General features: G+C 40.9%; 1 protein-coding gene across 1 annotated transcript in view; it reads left to right on the top strand.

Annotated features, from left to right (window-relative positions):
* The window catches only part of VWF (von Willebrand factor), a 1,126,314-nt gene that overhangs the window by 629,960 nt on the left and 472,104 nt on the right, over nucleotides 1-24,250 (top strand). The window contains exons 29-32 of the mRNA XM_086921215.1: nucleotides 2,507-2,626; nucleotides 5,120-5,263; nucleotides 8,792-8,935; nucleotides 9,886-10,050. Of these exons, the coding sequence (XP_086777341.1) occupies nucleotides 2,507-2,626; nucleotides 5,120-5,263; nucleotides 8,792-8,935; nucleotides 9,886-10,050 (573 nt within the window). The remainder of the gene's footprint in view (nucleotides 1-2,506; nucleotides 2,627-5,119; nucleotides 5,264-8,791; nucleotides 8,936-9,885; nucleotides 10,051-24,250) is intronic.

The raw sequence follows: 24,250 nt of genomic DNA on the forward strand, positions 1-24,250 counted from the left end.
ATTCTGATGAGATCCCACTTCTGGAATCCCAATATTTGGCCATGTGCAAAAGCTGGGTTCCCTGCCATAGTGGTGTCTTTTCCATCAATCTGCCCCAAAGTTCACTCTGACGAAGTTTTGAACGCCAAGATTTAAGGATGGGGGAATATCTGTGGTTCTTCCTGTGCTGTATAGATATGTCACTGGTTGTGTAGTACTTATTGCCCATTTCTCCAGTGTCTATCTGGGTCTCCTTGTGTGTCATACCACCAGTCATTTATAATCAAGAATTGGGTGACAAGGTAATAATATTTGATATCTGGTGCTGCAGTGCCCTCACAGTAGGTGGACTGGAAACATTTGGCCCAGGCAACTCAAGGGGTACCTCCGTCCCCCAGCATGGCATTAAGGATGAAATTCAACTTACGATACTAGTGTCATGGGATGTCATATGGTAAATTTTGTAATTGAATAAGAAATATGGGGAGGGAGACCATTTTAAAGATCACTCATTGTCCTAGGAGGGACAGAGGGAGCACTGACCAAATGTATAAATCTATATCCTCTGTAAAGCAGATGAGTACTGGCTCAATATTACCATTTCATGCTACTGTTGCATCAGTGAACAGACACACACTCAAGTATTTAAACCCATTAGTCGCAAATCGTAGACCTGACACCCAACGCGGGTCACGGTGCCCATGGCCTACCGCGTAGACCATAGACTTGGATGTATTAATATATAGGCCTGAGGTTTCTCCAAATATATGCAGGCTCTGTAGGAGTCTGGGGCCTGTCATGTTCGGCTGCATAAGGAGAAAGAGAACATCATTGCCACATCGCATTTCGCCCTTTTGATTCCACCACTACCAATACTAGTATCAATGAGGAGTAGGCAGAAAAAAGAGACGGTCATAGGTTTCAACCTGCTCTGGGGAAAGGTAAGATGCAGTTGATGGACCCGTGTTCCACGCCCTTAATCTGGAGCCCCTGGCCGATGACTGCTTTGCAAGTGTGGAGGGAACGAAAAGTCATTAGCCAATTACTTTACAAAATTCCATGAACCTAAAGGACCACAGGCTCCTAATGCAAATGATATCATTTTATTATAAAGGCCAAAAATAGTTGGACATATAAACACCTCAATATGAGAGCGAAAAAAAATATAGGCACTAACACAAATCCAGATCTACGAATAATATTTAAATGGTGCAACATGCACAGAATAGCCAATTCCAAAGTTGAGACACAAATCATCATAGAAACCACATCCAGGGCCTTCTTCATTTATAGATAATAGACACAACACTATCTGTCTCTACACTACCTGTATTGTGGAATCCCTACTTAGAATTTCCCAAGCAAACCCCAGAAAGGTGTCAGCACGTGAAGACTTCCTAAGAAGCACACTCAGGTTATATGGGTCGAGTAGCTAAAAGCTATAGAGCTCGTTCTAAGATGCTCTCCAGGTAAGGCAGAAGTCCCCCGTGCTCTGTCCCTGACTAATACAAAAGGTGAAAATCACACCTACAAATGCATCACGTGACTATTTCGTCCAGTTGAACACCACCTTGTAGGTAACTTTCAATTAAGCAATGGTACGTCCAGGTTATTGCTCAATGACCTTGGTTCCCAGGCCTTTCCAAACACGAAAGACTTCCTCCCTTGTTATCAGGTCCCCATATTCAAAGGCTTCCTCTCCTTCCTATGTCTAACTAACTCCTGAAACAAAGACATTATTCTGACTAACAAGAACAAATTCTTGCACCTGCAACAGAGACATGAAAGAAACGTTACCATGGACACATAACTGTAATTGCCAGTTTCATGTAGAGCAAACAAGGGGAAACGAAAGTTAGGCCTATCGAGTTCACTTGACATAACAACAGTGCCCACTTTTAAAATACAAACATATAGCAATCATTAATATGCATACATTATATGGGCCCTTATATAAAAATGCATTATTCACACATATATAGTTCACCTAAACACGTACATTTACTACTTTAATTATTTGATTACATAAAGAAAATATCTAACACTTCACTTGCAAGTTATTACATTTTACACATTCTAATACCTTAATGTTAATACATAAATAGATTGTATGTGGGTGCGGACTAACCATGATTATAATGCAACCTTACAAAATGAAGAGCAGCGTTGCACTCTATCATGGTAGACTCATTGGAGTGCCATGTCGCACAGCCGCACTCCTTGGGGAGGAATGCACTTTTACAATATATGCCTTGTAGGCCCCCACCTCTGATCACCACTGTTTTAACACCTTTGTCATATATCTGATTTGCTAGTTCAAAATATAGCCAATCATACACTTATGCACCATTTAACACTAAGGTCCCATGTCTAAGTTTACTATGAACGATATTGTAGATTAACATGTTTAATATTTGAGAGGATTCTCTGATACACTCAGGATTTGGATACGCCAAGTAGAGAGTTTCTGTGAACAAATTCCAATGAATGAACTGCTTATTATTTTTATTTCATCTTTCTCATTTAGAGACATGCAGCAAGCCAATGGATGTGCTGTTTATTCTTGATGGAAGCTCAAATGTCAAAGCATCTCAGTTTGAAGACATGAAAGCGTTTGTTAAGGCATTTGTCGAAAAAGCGGATATTGGTGAGTTAATACATAGTACGAATTTGGATATTTGGCAGATCAGTCAGTAGCTTGCATGAACAGCAGTGGAAAGTCATCAGTTTTCCTACTCTCTCGTACCAGGGTGCACTTTAGCCAATCTTTCGCCTTTGGTTGCCATCACTTTTATCTTTATTGAAAGGGGATAGATAAGCTGCCGTGATGGCACTGGGCCTTCGGGCTCTTGTCACTTCTTCACTTAGAGTATTTTCTTTAGATCAGTGTTTTTCTGTGTTCATATTATTTTATTCTTTTTCAAATGTACAGCTTTAGGCCCTGTTTCTGTAACCTTCAAATAATGTAAGCAATTTACTTTGACTCAAATTAATTTAAAGTGAAAGAAATATGATTGTTTCGTTTATTTAAATGTTAAATGATATGCTAAATCAGAAGGGCACGGGAATAAGATTCCGGGCATGGTAGGAGAAATTCTTTAAAAATATAATACATTGCATTATAACTATTGCCAAAAGTACTTTTGTTACAAATTTACAGAGTGAAAATCCTTTTAAGAATTCAGATATTTCTCCTTTCTCAACCTCACTGTGTTTAGATACCCCATGTGTTCCTTTTAGAATCATAACACTTCCTTTTAAAGGTAATATGGTAATATCATATGATCTCATTATTTTCCTGCAAATCTATGGATGAGTGTTGTAAACGGTATTTTATAACACTTTGTTAGTTACAGTGACCTATATAGAAATGATCTTCATATTAGTAGCTTTAAAAAATCATCAGAAAAATATTAGTTAACAGCCTAGTAGCAAGGAGCAGATAGATTGCTCTAATGACAATATCACTAATTCCATTAAAAATAGAAACATTGTTTACAGAAATATCATACCTGTCAATAATATTGCCAGTCACCTTTAAATTTAGAGACCAGCCCAGTTTGCCTGCTGTAGGGAAGTGCATGTTTGTGACTGGATGAACTGACCTTTTTGTGCCTGGGTAAACATATTCTAGCATATGTGTTAAGACCCCTAACCATGGTAATAAAAAATCAGTTCCATCTGGCGTAACTGAGCATTTTCTAGGGCCACATTAATACGGTGAAGAGTGCACCAATGACATAAAGGCCAGGTGTCAGATGCAGATTGCAGTGCCGTTTTAAATCACTTTAAAAGTTTTCATGGCTGCCATTGCAGCTCTGGATGGCTGTGGCACATGTTAAAGAAATCTATTTTTGTCAAGTGGAAAAAACATATTTTTACATTACCTACTTGACACATAAGTAATGCCTTGGTGTTCACAATGTCTTGGTGAATTAGTTTAGTTTAGTTTATGGGCTTATATAGCGCTTGAATCACCCCCTGAGGGGTATCTCAGCATATAATAAGTTAAAAAAAGGGACAGGCCGAAACTTAAGAACGGCTTGTGCATGTAGTGATAGAATTGAAAGATGTGTAGCGTGGCTAAAATAAAAAAAATATATATATATATAAAAGCCTTTGACGTGGCCCTCAGTGTCATTTTACAGGCTGGTGCACCATGCATATCCACAATACAAAATGATGTTGCCACTTTTTTTCTTTTTCAGTTGCTGATCTGAGCAAGATTGGTAACTAGAAAGAAAACAATACAAACAAAGTGTGTGTTTTAAAGCAGGAGGGCGGAGGAAGTGGAAGCAACATGGAGAAAGGTGAGGAAATGGCGAAGTAACATTGGGAGGGTGCAGAATGAATGGCTAAGCAATACGGAGGAGGTTTGCCCCAAAGCAACATGAGAGGGGATGTGAAAGCAGCAGGTGGGGAAGATGGATACAAAGCAAAAGATACACGGGGGACCATAGGTTCTAAAGCAACATATGGTCTGGGGTAAAGCAACACGGAGGACACGGGTGGGAGAAGCAATAGGGAGAAGCACATGGGCAAGTGCAAGAGGCAGGTGCGAGGAGAGGCATTCGGGCTGCATAGAGCTGTGTGGAGTGCTCGGTGACATGAGGAATTGAGAAAATATATATATACATATACATATATATATATATACATACCACTATCCACTCTTTTGGTATATATATATATATATATATATATATATATATATATATATATATATATAGAGATATATATATATATATATATATATATATATATATATATATATATATATATATATATATATATACATACCAAAAGAGTGGATAGTGGTATTTACCAGATGCAGTATTGACTGCCCATACTGAATTGAGCACCATGTAGCATTTATTTCCTTCACAATGCGTACACTGAAAAGTGTGGTATTTCCACACAAGTTGTACTTCTGATTTAGGCACAAACCCAAATGTATGGCTTTCAAATTGAAGATTTAGGATATTGTCTTTAGTTCACTGTAGCATCTTAAAAAGTAATAAGTAATGGAGGCCAATAAACAATTTCCAGCATACTACCCATTCTTCAGCTTAAGTGCCTTCTAACAAGTTTTTATGTTTCATTTTCAAGAACGTTTATTTTACATTTTTCTTTCTACTAGGTGTCAATACAACTCAAGTGTCAGTAATGCAGTACGGAAGGGCAACCACTTTAGAGATTTCATGGAAAGTTTCACAAACGCAAGAGGATCTTTTAAATGCCATTGACAAAATTACACTAAGAGAAGAGGGCCCTAGTAAAATAGGTATAGTATTGCTTCAGATAAAAGTATGATGCATATTTTATTGTGGATATCTGTATGCTTTAGGTTTGTTTTTTCATGTTTTTATTTGTTTCATTTCATTGTGATTGATTGTTTCCCAATGAGTGTTAATTAATTTTCTATCTTGTAACAATTGAGCCTGGGCGGAATTTCAATTACGCCACAGTAATCGTAGTAATATGGAAAATTATGTGTTACTCTTTGATATGGAATTACAGATATGAACGCGATTTCTCCTGTTCACATAATTAGGGTAATTTGGGGGTAAAAATCGTACCCCCCCCCCCTCTATTCGCGTTTTGCTTGATTTAGAACTATTTCATGGCTCAAAATGCTTCCTCCCATCCATTTTGGACATAAGGCTGCAATTTGCACTGAGAAAGCAGTGCTAGATGCGAGAGTTGAGGAAAAATCCCCTAAACAGCCAGGGGGTGGCTGCTTGCGCTCGCTAGTTGTGTTCTCTTGCATTAGTGCAGAAAGGCACTTTTCTCGCATAATTCTGTGTAATCTTGCAGAATTCTTAGGTAATTCCATGTGATTATGCTACATTGAACTACAGGAGTTATGCCCACCCCTAGTAGTAATGTGGGGGATGTAGGTTTCATTATTTATTTTTCTGCCACTTTCTCTGCCTTATTGAAAGATTACTATTTCTATTTCGAGCTTTCCGGGAAATGCCACTCGTAAACACAAGCAGATTACAGGATGCTTCTTCCCTTGAGGAAAAAAAGAAGACACCACATATTCATGCTGGAAATAAAAATTGGTCTTTCACAACCCCTTACTGGGGTGCAAGAAGCTTCCTTAAACGTGTTTAGGCACTACTTCATAATAGTTTTGTGTGATGCACTGTTTTAGTCATATTTGCACAATCACAAATTTAATGCTATTCCTGTAGTAACAGATTTAATTGATAGAATATTTTTTCTTGTGTATTTCATATTTTGCATTTTTTGTATTTGAACTGTAGTTACAGTACTATATGTTCTCACTTCAGATCATTTACTGTCTCCTTTTATTTCACTGTTACTCCTATCATCTCCCTGTTTTGAAGAGAATCCACAACTACTTTTGCACTTCTATGTTGCATTGCCTTTTGTTAATTAAATTGAATTTGTATAATTATATTATTATTTCAACAGGTTAGCCCTCTCCTCTCTCTAGAAATGTCTTCAGTATTGCTCTGTTTTTGTACGTTTCCATATCCTTCCCTTATTTGACATTTCAACATAAAGAAACCTAACATGACACCTAAGGACTCCAAACTTTTATCTTCCATCTGACAGACTGAAGGTAAAGCTGTTGACTGGGGTGAATTGCTAGGCTGTATATTACTCACACTTCATTGCGTGAGCCTCAAATGGTGCCAAATGTCACCCACACACTAGAGAATGATATTAACTTTTAGATTCCAATTGCTCCTTATGGAAGTTTCTGACATTTTCTTAAAAAGTTCAAAGGTCATGATCCTCTCATCCATTTTTGTCATTTTGGTCTCCTCAATTTATCAACTACACTTTCTTTAGTTTACTAATTTGGGTGCTCATAAGGATGGCGGACGGACCTGCGTCCGTCCGTCACCCCAGAGTAGGAGGGACCGTCCGCAGGGGCAGCGGCGGTCCCTCCGTGCAGATTAGGATGTGACCGTCACCCTGGCGGTCACATCCTCAATATTTAACATTGCAGCGGAAGCTGCTTGAAGCAGCACCCGCCGCACGGTTAAATATGCATGCATCGCATTTGCATGCACAAAGCGGCAAGCACCGCGCGGTGCCTGCTGCTTTGTGCATGCAAATGCACGGGGGGGTACCATAGGTACCCCACATGTGCACCCCCCGGTCACCCTGGGGGCCCGCAACGGGCCCCCAGAGGAATCTCTGTATGCCTTTCCACGGCGGAGAAGCCGCCGCGGAAAGGCAACAGTGTTCCCCCATCCTAATATGCCTGGCGGTGTCTGTTAGACACCGCCTCCATATTAGAGCTTTTCCGCCGCGGTCGTAAGGCGGCCGCTGCGGAAAAGCGGCGGACGGTCTTCCTGACCCCCCAGCCATCCTAATCTGGCGGGGGTCTTTGCAGTCTCCGCAGCGGTTTTTCTGCATCCTCCGGGCCGGCGGACACTTCCGCCTGCCCGGAGGATGTGGAAAAACCGCAATCCTAATGAGGGCCTTGGTTTGGAAATTTATTGTTTCTACTTTTTCTATTGGTGCTGGTGAACTTCTATTCTTTCTGCATTTCTCTGAAGAAGTACTGTTGCCTGGGTGCCAAAGCAATTAGGTGTAAGCACATGTTTTTTTACGGAAACTACTGATCATATTTTTGGGGGAAGAATGAGTGTTAGAAAATGAATCAGAGTCATTGATGTTGCAGCACTGTGCTCTGTATACCAACAATCTAGTGGTGTTTATATAAAAAAACTAGAACATTTGGTAAGCATAAGATTGCAGACTGAAAGTGTGTATTAGTTTATTGAAGTATAATATAATAACTTTGAAGTAGAGTGGTACATGAGGAGTACAACACTGCCCACTTGTAGTTGCAGCATGTCGCATGGCCATTTTCTAGTGAGAAGAAATTGAGAAATGCTTTTAAAATTGCTTCTTTTCCTATACCTTCAATTTTTGAATTGAAGACATCAGTGGATACGCATAGATAGAGGTTTTTGTACTGTAAAAAAGGCGAGAGGTATGCCAGTGTACTCATGTCAGCTCCCATGACAAATAACTAGTGTTCTTAAGGAAATTTGAAAATCTGCATCTATGATATTTAATAGAGATACCTGTGGTATGTAAGCATACAACTTCCTTGCTGTAGACTGTTGACATTTTAAAATTTACATTTAGATGACAGCTACTTGGACTAATTCATTAAGGCATTTAGCAGTGCGTAAATTATTACTCTTGTAGTACCCCTATATGTACTCTTATCTGCCTTTATGAATTAGCCCTAACACATCTAAAACGGGAATACAATGAGATATTCTGGCTATAGTCATAGACAATTAGTACACATAAAAGGAATGGGCCCCTTTTGCACTTTTTCAAGTAAGGAGTTTTACATTTCTAGGCTGATTGAGGGAGGCATGCGAGAGTGCCTTTTAAGAGTACTTTTGTATTATAATGCTCCATAGTCTTTAAATGCTTTGTTAATCAGCCCCTTTACCAGCAAGCGGTTCACCCAATAGTATCTCCCTTTGCCCATGCATTCCTCCCAGCGTAAGAAGTTCTTGTCTGAATATATTATGTAAAGGTCTCCATGGCCTAAGAGATGTTGAGTTCATACATAGGAAGACCTTTCACTAATATTTGAAGGCCATCTTTCACTCTTGCTTTTTAATCTAGCCGTTTGGCCCACTAAAATCACTTTTGTGCATTGTCGAAATTGTTGGTGTTTCTTTTTTATGTTTGAGCAGTTGTAATTTGATTTACTAAATGTGTTTATTTTCTCAACAGTCTTTCTCTGGTCCTTCAGGTGACTCATTTGTCATTTCAAGTTTGTTTTCTTTGCTTGTAGGTGAAGCAGTGCTGTTTGCTGTGCAGAATGCCATGTCCGAAGCACACGGAGGAAGACCTGGGGCATCAAAGATAGCAGTAATTGTAGTGACTGAAAAGTCCTTGGATTCAGTTCACACAGCAGCTCAGACTGCTAGCATGAACAGTAATTATACATCATTTAATTTTTTTGCTCACACATACCATAGAGGTTTTTTATCTGAATCTTTCAAATATTGTCTTTTGCCAAATAGTGACACCTCATTTGCATTTAATACAGGCCAAGTTAGCACTCAGATTAGAATGCACAGATTATCCCAGCTACCTAAGACACTTAGGGCCTGATTCACATAGGGTCTCTGCACTTGTGGCAGAGGTCCCACAGTCATGGGAGAGTCTCGGCAATGAGAATTCTCATTGTGGAGATTCTGCCCAGAGTGCAGAGACTCCACCATGACTGCAGGGCCTCTGCCATGAGTGCAGATGCCCTTTGTGAATCAGGCACTTAGAATGCTGACATTAACTGTGTTTATTTAGCTGTATTCAAGGCTGAGTGAGCGTGTGAAGCAGTGCATGAAAGAAACATCAACAGTGAACGAGTGGTTCCATCTATGTTCAGTGTGATGAGCGGATCGGGTGGTAATTCGGCCTGGGCGTAATTTTAATAGTGCAGGAGTAATTGAAGTAATTTTGGTAATTTCTTGTTAGTCTTTTGACTGAAAATCTTGTGATTATTCCCGTTTACGTAATTAATAATAAAATGGCACCCAAATCCAAATCTTCCCATCTCATGTCAGGTGGGTCATGAAAGTTTGTAATTCTAAAAAGTGGGTCATGGTTTTATAAAGTTTGTGAATCACTGTTTTACACTATTATCAATTTCCAAAGTTAACCCTATGTCGATATAAGAAAGAAAAAGGTAAATAGGAATTATAAATAAATGTGAAAGCAATATTCAGTAAATAGAATTAACAAAAGTCAGCCCACCATTGAAGCCATTACTTACTTGGCCAAACTGCAGACCCTGCTTCTAAGATAAAAAAGTATATATTTGCAAAATGTACTTCCATTAACTTAAAAAGTATTAAAAAAGCATTGTGTTTAAATTTTCTGCAGGAGTTTCTGTATTTCCCATTGGAATTGGTAGTCGATATGATGAAGGAGAGCTGCAACTTTTGGCTGGACACTCTGCCAGCCAAAAGATTATCAAACTGCCACGCATAGAAGATCTTCCAACTATGGTTACATTGAGCAGTGCTTTTGTCAATAATCTTTGTCGTGGTAAGTTGTTACGCTAGTCTATTGAACAGTTTCATAAACTGTATGCCTAGGTGATGATTGTATGAACAATAGTAGAATCTCGAAAATATATATATTTTTATAATTAAATGTATTTCATTTTAAAAATACCAGTACAGCGAAGATTATCCATACAATAAGAGCAGTACAAGGAAAAGAAGGAGAAGTATGGCCGTTCAGATTCACAGTTACAGGTATAGCAGTCCACACGTACTTCCTCCCACTCATGATAAGCCCACCACTTCCCCCACAGTTTTTCATGTCTGTGAGGACATCCCTGGGCCTCATATAAGGGCTTTTCTTGCTGTGCACACCAGTCGACAACCATGGGCCATGTTGATAACGAGGGGGGCTTCAGCTGCTCCCAGAGACAGAATATGTCTCACCTAGCCACTAAACAAGCCATACCCAGGAAGAATCTCTCAGCATGAGGGCCACCCAATTCCTCTAGCAGTCCCAAATGGATCATCTTAGGAGTAAGCTCAATGGGGCGTCCAAGGACCTCCGACACAACCCGCTACACCCCATTCCAAAAGGGTCTCATTCTGGAGCAGTCACATGCTAAATGGAAGAATTCAGCAGTGGGTAATCTACAGCGCGCACAAATGGGATGGGCATCAGTGAACAACTGCTGTATGCGGCCCCGGACAGGTAGGTCAAATGGAGATAGTTAACCTATATCACGATTAACCGTGCAGACATTGCCGGTTCCCAGGGGCCCAAGCAAGCATTCCTTCAGTTGGTGTCATCAAGGTCACCAACCCATTAAGTTCATCACTTGCGGCAAGGACATTTAGTGCCTAACCAATCACGGAGCACCAGATCTGGGTTATTACTTCTTTTTCCAGCAACCCCATTAATTCCTGTGCCTCAAGGGGGCTATATTCTGGCAGTTGAATGTCAGGGGTTAGGTGTGTCCCCAGAGCATATCACTCTTGGAGAAACCGGAAAAATTGTATATTCACTAGGGAGTAATGTTCTTTTAATTCTTGGAAGGACGAGAGTGCCATTTTGGTGTAGGTTCCCCAGGTATGTGATGCCTATTCAACCCCACTGGTGGAACCCTTCCAGTGCAGAAAGGTGCCAGAGCGATGTGCCCCGCCATAAGGGGGTAAGTTCTGTTAGTCTGCGGTCCCAGCGAATCAGGCGCAGGGACGCCCTCCAGCACTGTATTGCCCCATAAATAAGAAGGATCTCCTGGCATCGAGGCACAAGGATTGGTAGGATGTCGTTGGCATAGAGAGCCACTCAGTCTTCCATACCAGCTCTCCATTTCCACCCCTGTATCCACACGTAGCATTGTATGAGAAGAGCCAACAGCTTGATGGCCATAGTGAATAACAGTGGAGAGAGGGGGAAACCCTGAAGCGTCCGCCTATGGATCAGGAAGGGGCCAAGAGGATGCTGTTCCCAGACTTGGGCCATCAGGTTGTGATAGAGCAAATGAATCATTCTCTGAAAATTCACTCCAAAGCCTGCCCTCAGGAGGACTGCTTCCAGAAATTCCCATGAGATTATGTTGAAGGCTTTGTGAAAATCCACAAGGGGTAAAGATAAATTACTTTCAACTCATTGTGACTGGGAAAGTGCCACTTGCACTTGTCGAATGCAATGACGGGTACTTCTACCCAACATGAATCCACACTGGTGTGGGTGAAAAAGGTAGGTTAGAGTGCGAGTCAAGTGTGTCGCCAACATTTTGGCAAAGTTGTCAATGTACACATTAGTGAGTGAGAGGGAGGGTATGAAGAGCATTGGTCAAGGGGCATGCCTCCTTTGGGGATAATCACAATAGTTGAGCAGTCAAGATCGGCTGAAAACAAACCGTGTTGTATAACCTCCCAATAAACGTTTAGTAAGTTGGGCACAATGAGTGAGCAAAATCTCTTATAGTATTCGATGGGATACCCATCTGATCCAGAGGTCTTCCCGATTGGAGTGCAGAGATAGCTAAATCCACCTCTTCTTTTGCCAGATGCCAGTTCAGGTCCTGAGCTAGGGACTGCATGATTGAGGGTAGAGGGATGTCATGGAGAATAGGAATTTCTTTTTCCAGCGGCAGCACTGGGCCGGCACATAGAGATCCTGCTAGAATGCCACAAACGCCTGGGCATTCTCTGGTAACTCCCCTCGAAGGTCACCTGTTGGGTCTCTAATCTCAGGTACCACTCTGGTGAACACATTCCATGTTGCCAGCCAGTACAGTAATTTACTGGACTTGTCTCCCAGATTAGTAGTCTCTCTGAGTTGAGGCTCTCCAGCACAGTTTGGCCTCCTCAAGGGAGACCTGTCTTAGCTCAGTGTACACTAGTTTCAGCAAGCGATGTGTCTCCCCCAAGTTGGGCACTCCAGAGTGAGTATCTTACTTTCCAGGGTAGTTATTTGTTCATACTGTGCAGACTCCGGTCTACGAACATATCCTTTAAGCAGTCCTCTCAGTGAGGGTTTTTCCTTTGGCCCAAAGTATCATTTTAGACAACACAGTTGGAAAGTTGTTTTGGAGTTCGTCCTCGATAAAGGAGACACATTCAAGGTTCTTCAAGTGTCATAAACTAAATCACCAGATGGGATGCAGCATCTGCGGATGGGCATCCACTCAGTCAGGAGAGGAGCATGGTCAGAGAGACCATGTGGGACTATCCGGTTTGAATTCAGTGCTACGAGATCCATTTTGGGCAGCCACATCAGATCAATGCGAGCTTCCATTCCATCGGCTACTGATCTATGGGTGTATGCTCGCTCCAAAAGATGCCATGCCATGCATTGCAAAGGCCTATGGAGTCAGCACCGGCCCAGGGGGTCGGTGGAGGTGTCCGCTCGGAGTCAGGCACAGCATTGAAGTCTCTTCTAACCAGTGTGGTCCCGAAGGGCAATGACACCAGCAAAGTTTGTAACACCTGGACGGTGGGTTACAGCAGCTGCAGAGGCACATAACATGAGAAGAAGCTGTATGTTTGAAGACCATACGGCCCTCAATTCCAATGTACCACCCTTGGGGGTCTTCACGCACCTTAGTCACTGTCAGGGTTTCACTACTAGCGCCCTACTTGAAGCCTGAGTGGAAGGCCCTATCATACCAATCAAGTAATCTAGCAAGGAAGGGGTATTTGGTTCCCAGTAGGTGAATTTCTTGCAATAGTACTACACTCGGTGTGAGTCTTTTAATGTAACGTAATACAGCCGACCTTTTGATACGGTCTAAAAGACCATTAGTGTTCAAGGATAGTATTGTGATTATATGGGTAGGTGGAATAGTAATATTGAAGTGGGACAAATTCCTTCCCGGGCATGCACTGCCTCTGAAACTGACCCAAATCTGTGGGTCTGTAGCTCAGTGACATATCGTTGGAAGGCTCGCTGAGCTAGAACCAGAAAGAAAAATACACATTTTACATAAAACAACATTCCTTGTAAAACCATTGAAGGTCCCCTCTCCCAACTCACCCCACCTCATACTTAGTTCATTGAAGCATCTGTCGACCTCCTAAAACAAAACATAGTGAAGCAACAAGAATACTCAAAAGATAACTCTGGGAATATCTAACATCAGGATTTATAACTCGAACACGGATGTTATGTATTACAGCGCATACATAGTAAAACGCATTAGAAATAGGCAGTCGCAGTGCTGTGCATATTCAGTGGGCACATGGTGTGTTGATAGTCTCCAAGAAGCTTGAGAATATTCTTACTAAAGCAGACATGGACCAGTTTATTTTAGAGAGATTTTGGAACTTTCTTGATACTTTTCTGAAAATGATAAATGCCTACATAAAATCTGACACTCTTTCTTTTTTGATGACAAGTTTGGAATTTAAGAATTTAACATACCAAATTTCAGTTTAATAATTAAATTGATAGTGAATGAGATTTTAAATTTAACCAATAAAAAAAGCTGTTACTGGCCTTGAAAATAGCATAAACTCACCACAAAGTTCTATCGTGATTGCACTAACCATGTCTACTGACATTAGTTAATTTTGTGTGTCTGTCCAGTTGCCCTTCAATGTAGTTGGGGGATGTTACACTTATGATATTCACATATCCTCGCCATGGGCCGACCAGCAACTTTGGTGATAAACACATCAACCAAAGGGTGATAATCTGTCCTCACAACAAATTCCATACTCCAAATGTACCTCCTGACATAACCAGCCCCATCAGCACATCAGTGTTCTTTTTCGAAGGTGGTGTAGATTTTTCTCCATCTCTTGATGCCCTAAATGTATATGCAATTATAACCTTGCTTCCGTCCCTAATTTGAGATAGAACAGCACCTATACCAATGTTGCAGAGGGCAGTAGTTAATATACCCTTATTCCTTGTGTCATGAAGCTCTAAAGCAGTGCAGTGGCAATGTTACCCATGTTGACAGTTTTGTCAGAGAAATGTGTTAAAATGCGTGAGTAATACTTTGTGATGGCGCGAAATTACCAGTTTAGGATATTTCTAAACAACATACTCACCTGGGCCCATAAACAAACACACTTTAAACCAGTAATCTCTCTTTTCTCCTCTTCTCTGCCTATCAGGAGTTTTATAAATTATACCTAGGCTTTCCTGTTTTCAGTTTTTATTTTTGGTAAATTCTGGTGGGGTTTTTTCAGTGTTATCCAGTAATTTCAATACCTTGAAAAAACAGTGGTTATCAGTGGTTACACATTTTCGAGCCATTAAAAACAACAGAAACAGTGTTTTTCCGGTGTTTATGGATCTTTTTGCTTTTATTATTGCTTGCTTTCTGCACTGACATGGCATGGTATATAGACAGTGTACGTAGAGCTTATATGAGGTCCAAATGCATTTTTACAAATCAAGCTTATCGTAGTACACCATACAATACTTTTACAGTGAGTCTTTGGTTATGCACGTTCGCTCTTTTCTTCTCATGTAAACTTTTATCTGTGTAAAGGCCCTCTCAATATTGGCACTTGAGACAGGCAACAAGAAAATAGCCAGTACACAATTTGCTTTCTCTGGCCACTGGCATAGTTTTGCATACCGATACTGGTGCACCTGAAGATTGTGATTCTCTGTGACATGTTCTGCAACATAAACGTTGAACTGTGCGCATATGCCCTCAGAGTTATTGAAGCGGTCAAAAATGAGGCAGCACTTTTGAAACTCCAGAGAAAATTTCCCTTTACGGAAGGGGTCTGTAACTTGTGCAGAGTACCACCGTGAGGCTTCATTGACTTCAAATGCCATGGTTGGTGAAGGGCTATTTCTCATACATTGTAAAATAAAAGATCCGGAATTGCTCCTCAACATTTCTTTGCTTACCAATTGGCAGGCACTCTAACATGGAACATGTTGCAGTGCCAAAGTCACTAAAAATGTCACCCAGCTTACTCTCAAGGAGATGTTTCACATCTACACAAATTATGCTGAACACTTGGCAGACAAGGGTGTTTTCAGACCTTAGTTTCGTTTATTATGTCCACTACTGCAATCATGCTTTCCTGTAAAAATCTAAGAATGCAGTAGAGTGTACTTTTTTCCAAATCGCCATCAATATGTGAACAAAGATCTTCACATTTCTTGCCGTTTGCATCATCACTCAGCAAAAGTTCTGTAAACGGTTGCCACATGGATAATATAGCATTCACGGCCTCTAGGACTGAGAACCACTGGCTAAGTGACACAGTTGGGATGACTCTTTCTTCGATGCAACACAAAGCAAAAAATTAGAAATATTTGTGATTTAGTTCCCAAGCATAACAAAACAGGGCACCAGAATGGACTAAAAAGTCAATAGCATTCTTCATTAACTCCGAAGATTGTAAAGATACTTTCAGATTGCCATCTAACAAATGGCAAGGATCTCTTATAGGGAAGCACTACAGCTCAGGTATTGATTTTGACAGGTCATCACACAACTTTTTCATATACGTAGCTGAATCACTGCAAATACAAGCAATATCACTCCAATCTTTGTTGAACTTGGTAAGAACTTTTTGCAGCAGCATTCCAAGTGACACTGCATTCAATGTTTTCCAAAAGTCCAGAGTCATGTTTTCACCAGTATCCCAGATTCTCTGTGACTGCACTCTTTTCACATATACCTGTCACTATACCTTGCATTGAATATTTAAAGCCGGGCTGTTTGTCAATTCTCGTACTAACAATCCTGACTCACTAGAAAATGGGGGCTGTTGTATCAAGGGTTTTTATCCATTCTCGGTGGGTAAATGTGATGGTACATATTGGGAAATATTTTTATGAAACCTAAATTTTTTCTATCAGTGAAAGACTTACACATAGCCAACAAATCAAATATGATTTCGATATTTCCTGATTATCTACAGTTTATAAAATACAGAAACAACACCTAAAACATGCTTCTAACCCCTGTATCTTTAGACCAAAGACCACAAAACTGAAAAAGGATTAAGAAACAATATTTTAGCGACATCCCTAGACAACAAAATTCAAGCAGAGTAATGTTAGCCCAGTCTTTCTTACTGCTACCTTATATAACACAATTAGACTGTATTGGCCCATTCAGGAGGAAATAAAAACAACTCTTTCACTCACCTTTTCCTGTCTTTGAACAGCATTTAGTTTTGGTAATGCAGGGGTTTTTTCTGTGTTTATATATTTACACTGGTGAGGGCTATTTCCCTTCCAGTGGGGTTTTATCGGTTATTATAGGTTTAAACCTAAAACCGGACAGCCTAATTATACCTGAACACCATAACTTACCAATTTCCTGTCACTTATTTTTCTAATCACTGAGGAACATGGATCTGGCAGTTAGAATAATAGGTAGTATGACATTTTACTTTTATCATAAATAAACCACAGACTCAGGGCAACTTTAAACACTTTTTCTATGCAATATTTTGTGAGTCAAGTACCAGTACAGACTATTCTACAGTTTCTCAAGAATAAGAATAATCATCAAAGCAAAAATCTTTGGAGACTTAATTAAATCCTCAGACATTGCTACCTGGGAAGGGTGAAGAAGGGAAAACAGTACAAGGACATACCACACGGATTTATATTTACCTAGAATGGTGCGAGGACCAACCCCTGGCTAAGGGCTGGAAAAGCAAAAGACACCTGACTAATCATGAGCCAACAGGACAGGTGCGGGACCGGACAGGTAACCTCCGTTAAGTGCAGCACCAGCGTTACACCCCTCTCTATACCTACTCTCAGACCCCGACTGGGTAGATCGATTCTTCTCCCTCAGCAAACTCCTGATTCTTCTGTCAGAGTGCTCAACCAGCACTCTGCTTTCGATTCTCCTTCAGCATATGTTGGGTCAGTGACAGGTCTGTGACAAGTTGAACAATCTAACTGACTGAGCCTACCTTAGTTATACCAATTTCCAGGGTATGTACCACCCCCCAATGTTGCAAATTCGTGTATTTCCTTTATTTGATTGTTCAGATAGACGGGGAGAGGTCCTCACACCATACCAGTGTGATCTCATTTTCATTGACTTAATAGTTCAAAATTCCCACCCGTAACTTTATTTCCCATGAATTTTTTCCGCCCAGCATTATTTCATTTAATTTCATATACAATGTAAAACAATTTATTTTATTTTATTCTCTTCTCCGGGTCAGAAGGTTAGGTTCCCAGGTGCATCACTGGTAAGATGGGACTTGGCACTCATTCAATGACATAGCTCGAGGTCTGGCAGTACTTTTCAGGACATGCGTATTCAGGTTTCAAGATGGCGGTATAAGTCATCCTTCAGGCTCAATTAGGAGCTAATAATAAAGTCAAAGAAGGACACGTAAGAATACGAAAATAAATGAATACACTGTATACCAGTTATTCCTCTAATCCCATTACTTTATTTTATCTATTGCATTAGCAGTTAAGAAAAACACATGAGGTTTAGTTTAGGCAAAAGCATATGCATTAGGATGTGAGATTCAAAGCCCCCATTTCTGGCACCACTGCGCAGCTGCAAAGAATTCCCACCAAAAGCAAAGTACGTCATACTACGTAGATTCAGTAGACGCATGCGCAGAAAAGATCGAGCGTTTTTGGTGGCCATTTTAGGACACCGGGTTACTGATTAGTAAAACAAATATGCAAGCTTCCCCTACATAAAAGAAATGTTGTTTGGTGCAATTATTAGTACTTACAAGACATGTTGGTTAATTTATTACATGTTACTTCAAGAGGGTTGAATCCGAGCAAGTTTGGTTACTTATGAAACCTTACTCCATCATTTGTGATCCCAAAAAAGAGAGAAGTTGATCTTTTTTCTGAGGTGTGGTATCTCCTGCTATAGCTTTTACCAATTTCTTGTCTTGCAAGTAAGTTAATTTTGGGATATGCTTGAAGAACTGATAAATAGCATGCTAAAATACAGCAGCTGTGAAAACAAGCCCGAATGGAATGTAATTATACCTATAGGATCCTTTAGGAGTGATAAATGAAGGCAGCATCCTGGATTCAGGAAAGAGGTTTGATGATATGTTGGTGACAAACATAAAGTGGAAAATAACGTGGCTCCCCTTAATGTCATCAGCATCTCCCAAATGTTAGGCAAGAGGTTATGTATTCATACAAATGGCAGTATTTAGGATAAGCAGATCCTCACGAAGCCTGAGTTCCCCATCGGCATTTTGAACTTGCGAGTCTAAAATCAAAATAATCTAGGACATCAATAGGTGTACTCCCCTATGCCACCAACGTCAGATCGGTGGGATTTAACTTGTATTGTTAAAATAAGGGACAGTTGTTTCTACTGATTAGAGTGAAACGTGCCCCTGAATCAGCGATCACTACGATTTCTTATAAGGGTTGTTCTTCAAGTGACTTCTTCATTGGTTTGTAAGATAATGTCTTCTTTGAATACGTAGTTATTTACTTTTGACAGTTGATTAACTTTTGTTCTGGGTCTATATGTGGTAATGTCGCTTTTGGCCTTGCACATCCGGGGGCAAAGTCCTTTCAAGTTGCATCTACAACATATGTTCAAATTCACAAGGCAACTGTCATTGTGGGCTAAATGTTCTTTAATTTTGCATTTGAGACAATTGCAGTCCAGTTTTAAGTAAGTTATTTTTAATGCTATCATTTCTTCAGCATTCTTTTCAACCGTTAGTTAGTATTCTCTGCCCTTTTCTATGGCTTTGTGTAGCAATGTTTTTAGTATTCAGTAGCTTCTTTTGCAGCCTTCTTTCGTACACTTTCTGGACTAGTTGGTCTCTGAGCATTACACTTTCAATTGACTTGTTATTACAAGAATCTGCTAATTATCTTAGAGGTGCAATAAAACATTGCTACTGGTTCACGTGGTGATTGACCTTGTTTCATAAATGTACATCTCTCTACTACTTCATTTATATGTTTACATAGGCTTTTATCCAGTTTGAATATTGCCGACTTGTGGCAGTCAAACTCTCGTTCTGTCTGTGGCACAAGAACAGGTGGGATCAAGTCTGAATTTTTTTAAGTAAAATAAATCACCTCCTTGATAAGAAAGGGACACGTTTTCAACTTAGTTCTTTCACATATCTGCATGTAGTGTGTACCCAGAAATTAGCATTAAAATCAAAACAGAACAGATAATTTTCATTTTTAAATTACTGTTTCAATCTGGAACGCATACATCAATTTTGGCCAACAGGCTTCTATTATATCTAATTTAAAAATGCTGTGCCTTTCCGGCAGTAGCAATCTAAGCACTTGTCTTGCCTCTTTATCAAAATAATGTAAAATAACAGTTAAAAATGTAAAACCATTTAGAATGGTATACAGAGAAATGTGGTAATCACCACAGTACTGTCGTGTTCAGGTGTCTAAAGACCTGCTAAACTACATAGCATGCTATATTCTCAGTAATGTTTATAATTAGAAGTGGGTTACTGTGAATAAGGCAGATTGTTTACCAATGGGTTGTGGGAGGCATCAAATATGTTACGTTATAGGATTTATAGAGCGCATCGCTGTCCCAGAAAGGGGGCGTACCAGCTAAAAGCCAGAGGAGGGGATGCAAGAGGAGCTACTTGATCATTGGAAAAGCCAGGTCTTCACAGCCCTTCTAAAGGACAGGAGATTGGTGATGTTTCTGATAGAAAGAAAGTGGCAGAGAGTTCCAAAGACCGGGTGCAAGCACCAGGAATGAGCCTCCCCCTGCTCTGGACCTACAGAACCGCTGCACGTGTGTCAGATGTAGGTCAGCGTAGCGAAGAATGCATGTCGGAGTTTGAGGGAGACATAGATTGCTCAGAATCACCAGGCCAGTGCCTGAAATAATTTTGTGTGTTATTCAGAGTGCTTTGAATTCGATTCTTTGCTCTACGGGCAGCCAATGAAGGTGACGGGACAGACCGGAGACAGAACTATGTCTAGGCAGGGCAAACAATGTTCAGGCTGACGAGTTCATGGTGCACTGTATCCTGTTGATTATGGACTTATTAGATCCAAGCTGCAGACTATTGCAGACTGGCCAAAACAGTAGCTTGGACGATCAACTGGCGGGTGTGGGGATCAAACAAACCCAGAATGGGTTTGAGGCCGCGCAGTAGGCCAAAACAAGTCCTTGCCACAGACTTAGCGTGGCCCTCAAAAGAGAGGGCCTTGTCGAACCGAAAGCAAAGGCTTTTTACAATGGTTTTTGGCACATTTGACATCCCAGAGATGAGAGTCTCTACTTAATAGGAGGATCTCTGTTTTAGAACAAAGAAGCTGGAGGCAATTCATTTCCATCCAGCAGCTATGACAGATAGGTCTTCCCGAAATTTGGAGGCGTCCTGGCTAGGGTCCTCAGTAAAGGATAGTATCAACTGCGTGTCGTCCGCGTATGACACCAGAGAAATATTACGGGTTTTGGCCACCACAGCCAATGGCCGAATATAAATATTGCACAGGGTATGACTCAATGCCAACCCCGGAGGAACACTACAGTGTAGTGAGTATGTCTGAGAGTAAAAGGGAGGGGCAATGACCTGAAAGGACCTGTCAGATAGAAAAGATGAGAATCAGGCGAGGGCATTTCCAGGGATACTGATCTCCTGCAACTGAAGGAGCAGGATGTTATGCAAGACTGTATCAAAGGTAACACTAAGATCTAATAAGTGCAGCCGTACCGCCCTCATCCATGGAAGCTCTAAGTTGCCTCGTAACTGCCAGTAGGGCTGACTCAGTGCTGTGTCTGGGGAGAAACCCATTTGCAATGAATCCAATATGGAATGGGATTCCAAATATTGCGTTAATATGGTATTCACATATGACTGCGTTATTTTAGCCAAGAATGAAAGGAGAGAGATCGGGCAATAATTCTCCTGCCTAGAGGCTTCTAATGATGGCTTCTTTAATAGAGGAATGACTTCAGCATGTTTCCAGTATTGCGGCGGCTCTGCTGTCCTTGAGCTTATGTTAATAAGTTTCTGGCAGCTGGGGAGCAGGCATTCTTGGAATTTAACAAAAAGTTCCGATTTGAGGGGGTCATCTGGAGACCCTGACTTCATTTTAACAAACAAGGCCTTAAGGCCATCAATCTAGATTGATGGAAAAGCGAAGAGAGAATGAGACTCACTACCAGAGAGAGCTCCCTTCATCAAGCATAAAGCCTCACTCTTAGGATGGAAGCTGTCATAAATGCCCACCACTCTAATAATGAAATAGGTGGCCAAAGTTTCACATTGGGCATTGGAAACGATATTGTTATCAACTGTCAACGGTGATTTCACCATATCCTTTAACAAGGTAAAGATCATTTAGAGGGGTTATTGCTGGTATTGATTTTGTTGGCAACATATGAGGCACAAGCTTTCCATATCTGTTTATGGAAGGCTTTCCTGGCCTTTCTATATTCAAGTTTTGTGTTAGAAGAGAAGGCACACAACTAGCCGTCTCATGGACATATAATACAAATGGCTTCCAGTAGTTAGGCGTGCCAAGCACTGGAGCCGTACAAGGTGCACTTTCTAATTGCTCAAAAGACTGCTGACATTCAGGCATCCTAGGCAGGGGTTCATACACATCTTTAGTAGTCAAAGCAAGCCGGTGTTTGGTTAATACGGAATAATTTGGAATCCACAGGCGACAGTAGGAAGTAATGCCAATAAAAGCATGCACATCTTTTTGAGTTTGAGGAATGGGCATCTTAACAATAATATGCTCCAGAGTTAGACAGTAGGTGACAAAAATTGGTGACCTTCTGTCGACAATAGTGAAATTTGGAAAGGGACACTATGTGTCCGTGGTGTGCTAGGTGCAACAACGATTTAACTGTAATGTCCCTGCAACTTTGTTCTGTGTCAGGAGCGATGAGGAGGTCATCAACATACTGAAGCAATACATTACCTACAGGAAGCATAGGTGAATACAATTGGGCCTTCACAGCTTGACTATAGATACTTGGACTTTCAGTATAGCCCTGAGGAGCTCGACAGAATATAAACCTTCTGCCAGCTAGGGTGACCCCAAACAGATATGTGCTATCAGGATGAATAAGAATGCTGAAGACACATCTTTCAAATCAATGACAGAAAAGAATTTAGCAGAAGAGGGAATCATTGTCAGAAAAGTGGTGATTTCAGGAACCACAGGAAACTGGGGAATCACTATTTTATCAATTTCACGCAAATCGATCAAAAAACGATAAACATCTTCATGGTCATCAGAATAACCTGGGGGGTGCCCTTTTAAGAATAAGAAGAATAGGGCTATTGCAAATATTAGCAGTCGTCTCCTCAAACACACCTTTCTTAATCAAATCCTGTACGATCTGCAAAAAGGCTTGCTCTCCTGCCTGCGGTATTTTATATTGAGGGACACGAGGTAGAATGGCATCATCATTAACATGCAACGAAACAGGCGATATCAGCAACAATCCCACATCTGTTTCGCCCATTGCCCACAGAGTGGGTGGTACGTCTTTAAACTCGGCAGGAAGTGGTGCATCTTTGGACAGACACTGCTTAGCGCACACCACATCCGGACCTATTGTCATATAGACACCGTCTAGAGAACAATAAATTGAGGCATGCATTTTTTTCAATAAATCCAGACCCATCCAATTCTCGCCACAATTAGATGTCAACAAAAGGACCAATGGTCAAAGCAAGAGGTTTTGAAATGGGGCTTACAACCGGTACACCCAAAAACCTACCGAAATAAATGGAAGATAGATGCAGGAGATGCGGCCTAGACAGCGCAGATTTTTCACACTTAGCATGGAGCTGCATAAAATTGCAGGACTATTGGATAGAAGTAAGCAGAACCCTCTCCGTTATGCTGGGTACTGAAGTCAATAATGATGTACTTTTGTAAAGATCAATAAAGGTTTTGCAAAAAAAATAAAAACTACCGAAATATTAATATGGCCAGCCAGAGCCGCCCCAAGGACCAAAGAGCGAGAAAATGAACTGTTCATTGCACCTGTATCCACCAAAAATTCCTTAGCTCAACCATGCAAGTTCTCAGTAACATAATGACTGCGCTGATCTACATGTATCGAAACAAGTCCCTCACTCTGTCCCTAGCTGTCCTAGCTGTAAGATATTCCTGTCACCTAATCTGTGCCATATTCATCATGATAATACTGTCTGCCCCGAGGGTCATCAAAGTAATTATTATCAGAACGACCCTATGAGGCCGCAGCATTCTGAACCCTGTCTGCTCCTCCAGCTCCATGACCCCGTCCATGAGAACCTCGTCTCCCACCTTCTGCACAGGACACTTGATATGCCAGTGTCCCTCCTCCTTACAAAACGCACACTGATTCGGCCATACAGGCGCAGTATTCCTGTTAGTACATGGAAGCTGTCGGGCCAATCCACCTCGTCCTCTACCATTCCCTCTAGAAGCCTGCTGCAATAACACCTTTGTCTTCAAATCCTTGTGCTTTTTCTCCGTCCTCTCCTTATCCTCATTTTCCCTATGCTCATAATACTGTGCCATATTCAAAATAACAGAAGCCAAAGAGGTTGACCAGGTGATCTCGGAAGCCTGCAATCAAGAAGCAATCTCTGGAAGCAAATTTGAAAAAACAAATCTATTATAAAACAATCAGACACCTCCCTCAATAGACAAATCCTGCCCATTATAATCCCGAAACAAAGTTTCAAACCGAGTGAAAAAATCAGACACACTCTCATCTTTCTTCTGATGACAAGCCAATAACTTGTCCCAATCTTCCCTAGGCTTATCACCTGGCTTCCTGTCCTGATCCAATGCTTTTATTTGATTCCATGTACCACCC

Source organism: Lissotriton vulgaris, chromosome 1_1, assembly GCF_964263255.1.
Source record: "Lissotriton vulgaris chromosome 1_1, aLisVul1.2, whole genome shotgun sequence".
In the NCBI taxonomy this organism is placed as follows: domain Eukaryota; kingdom Metazoa; phylum Chordata; class Amphibia; order Caudata; family Salamandridae; genus Lissotriton; species Lissotriton vulgaris.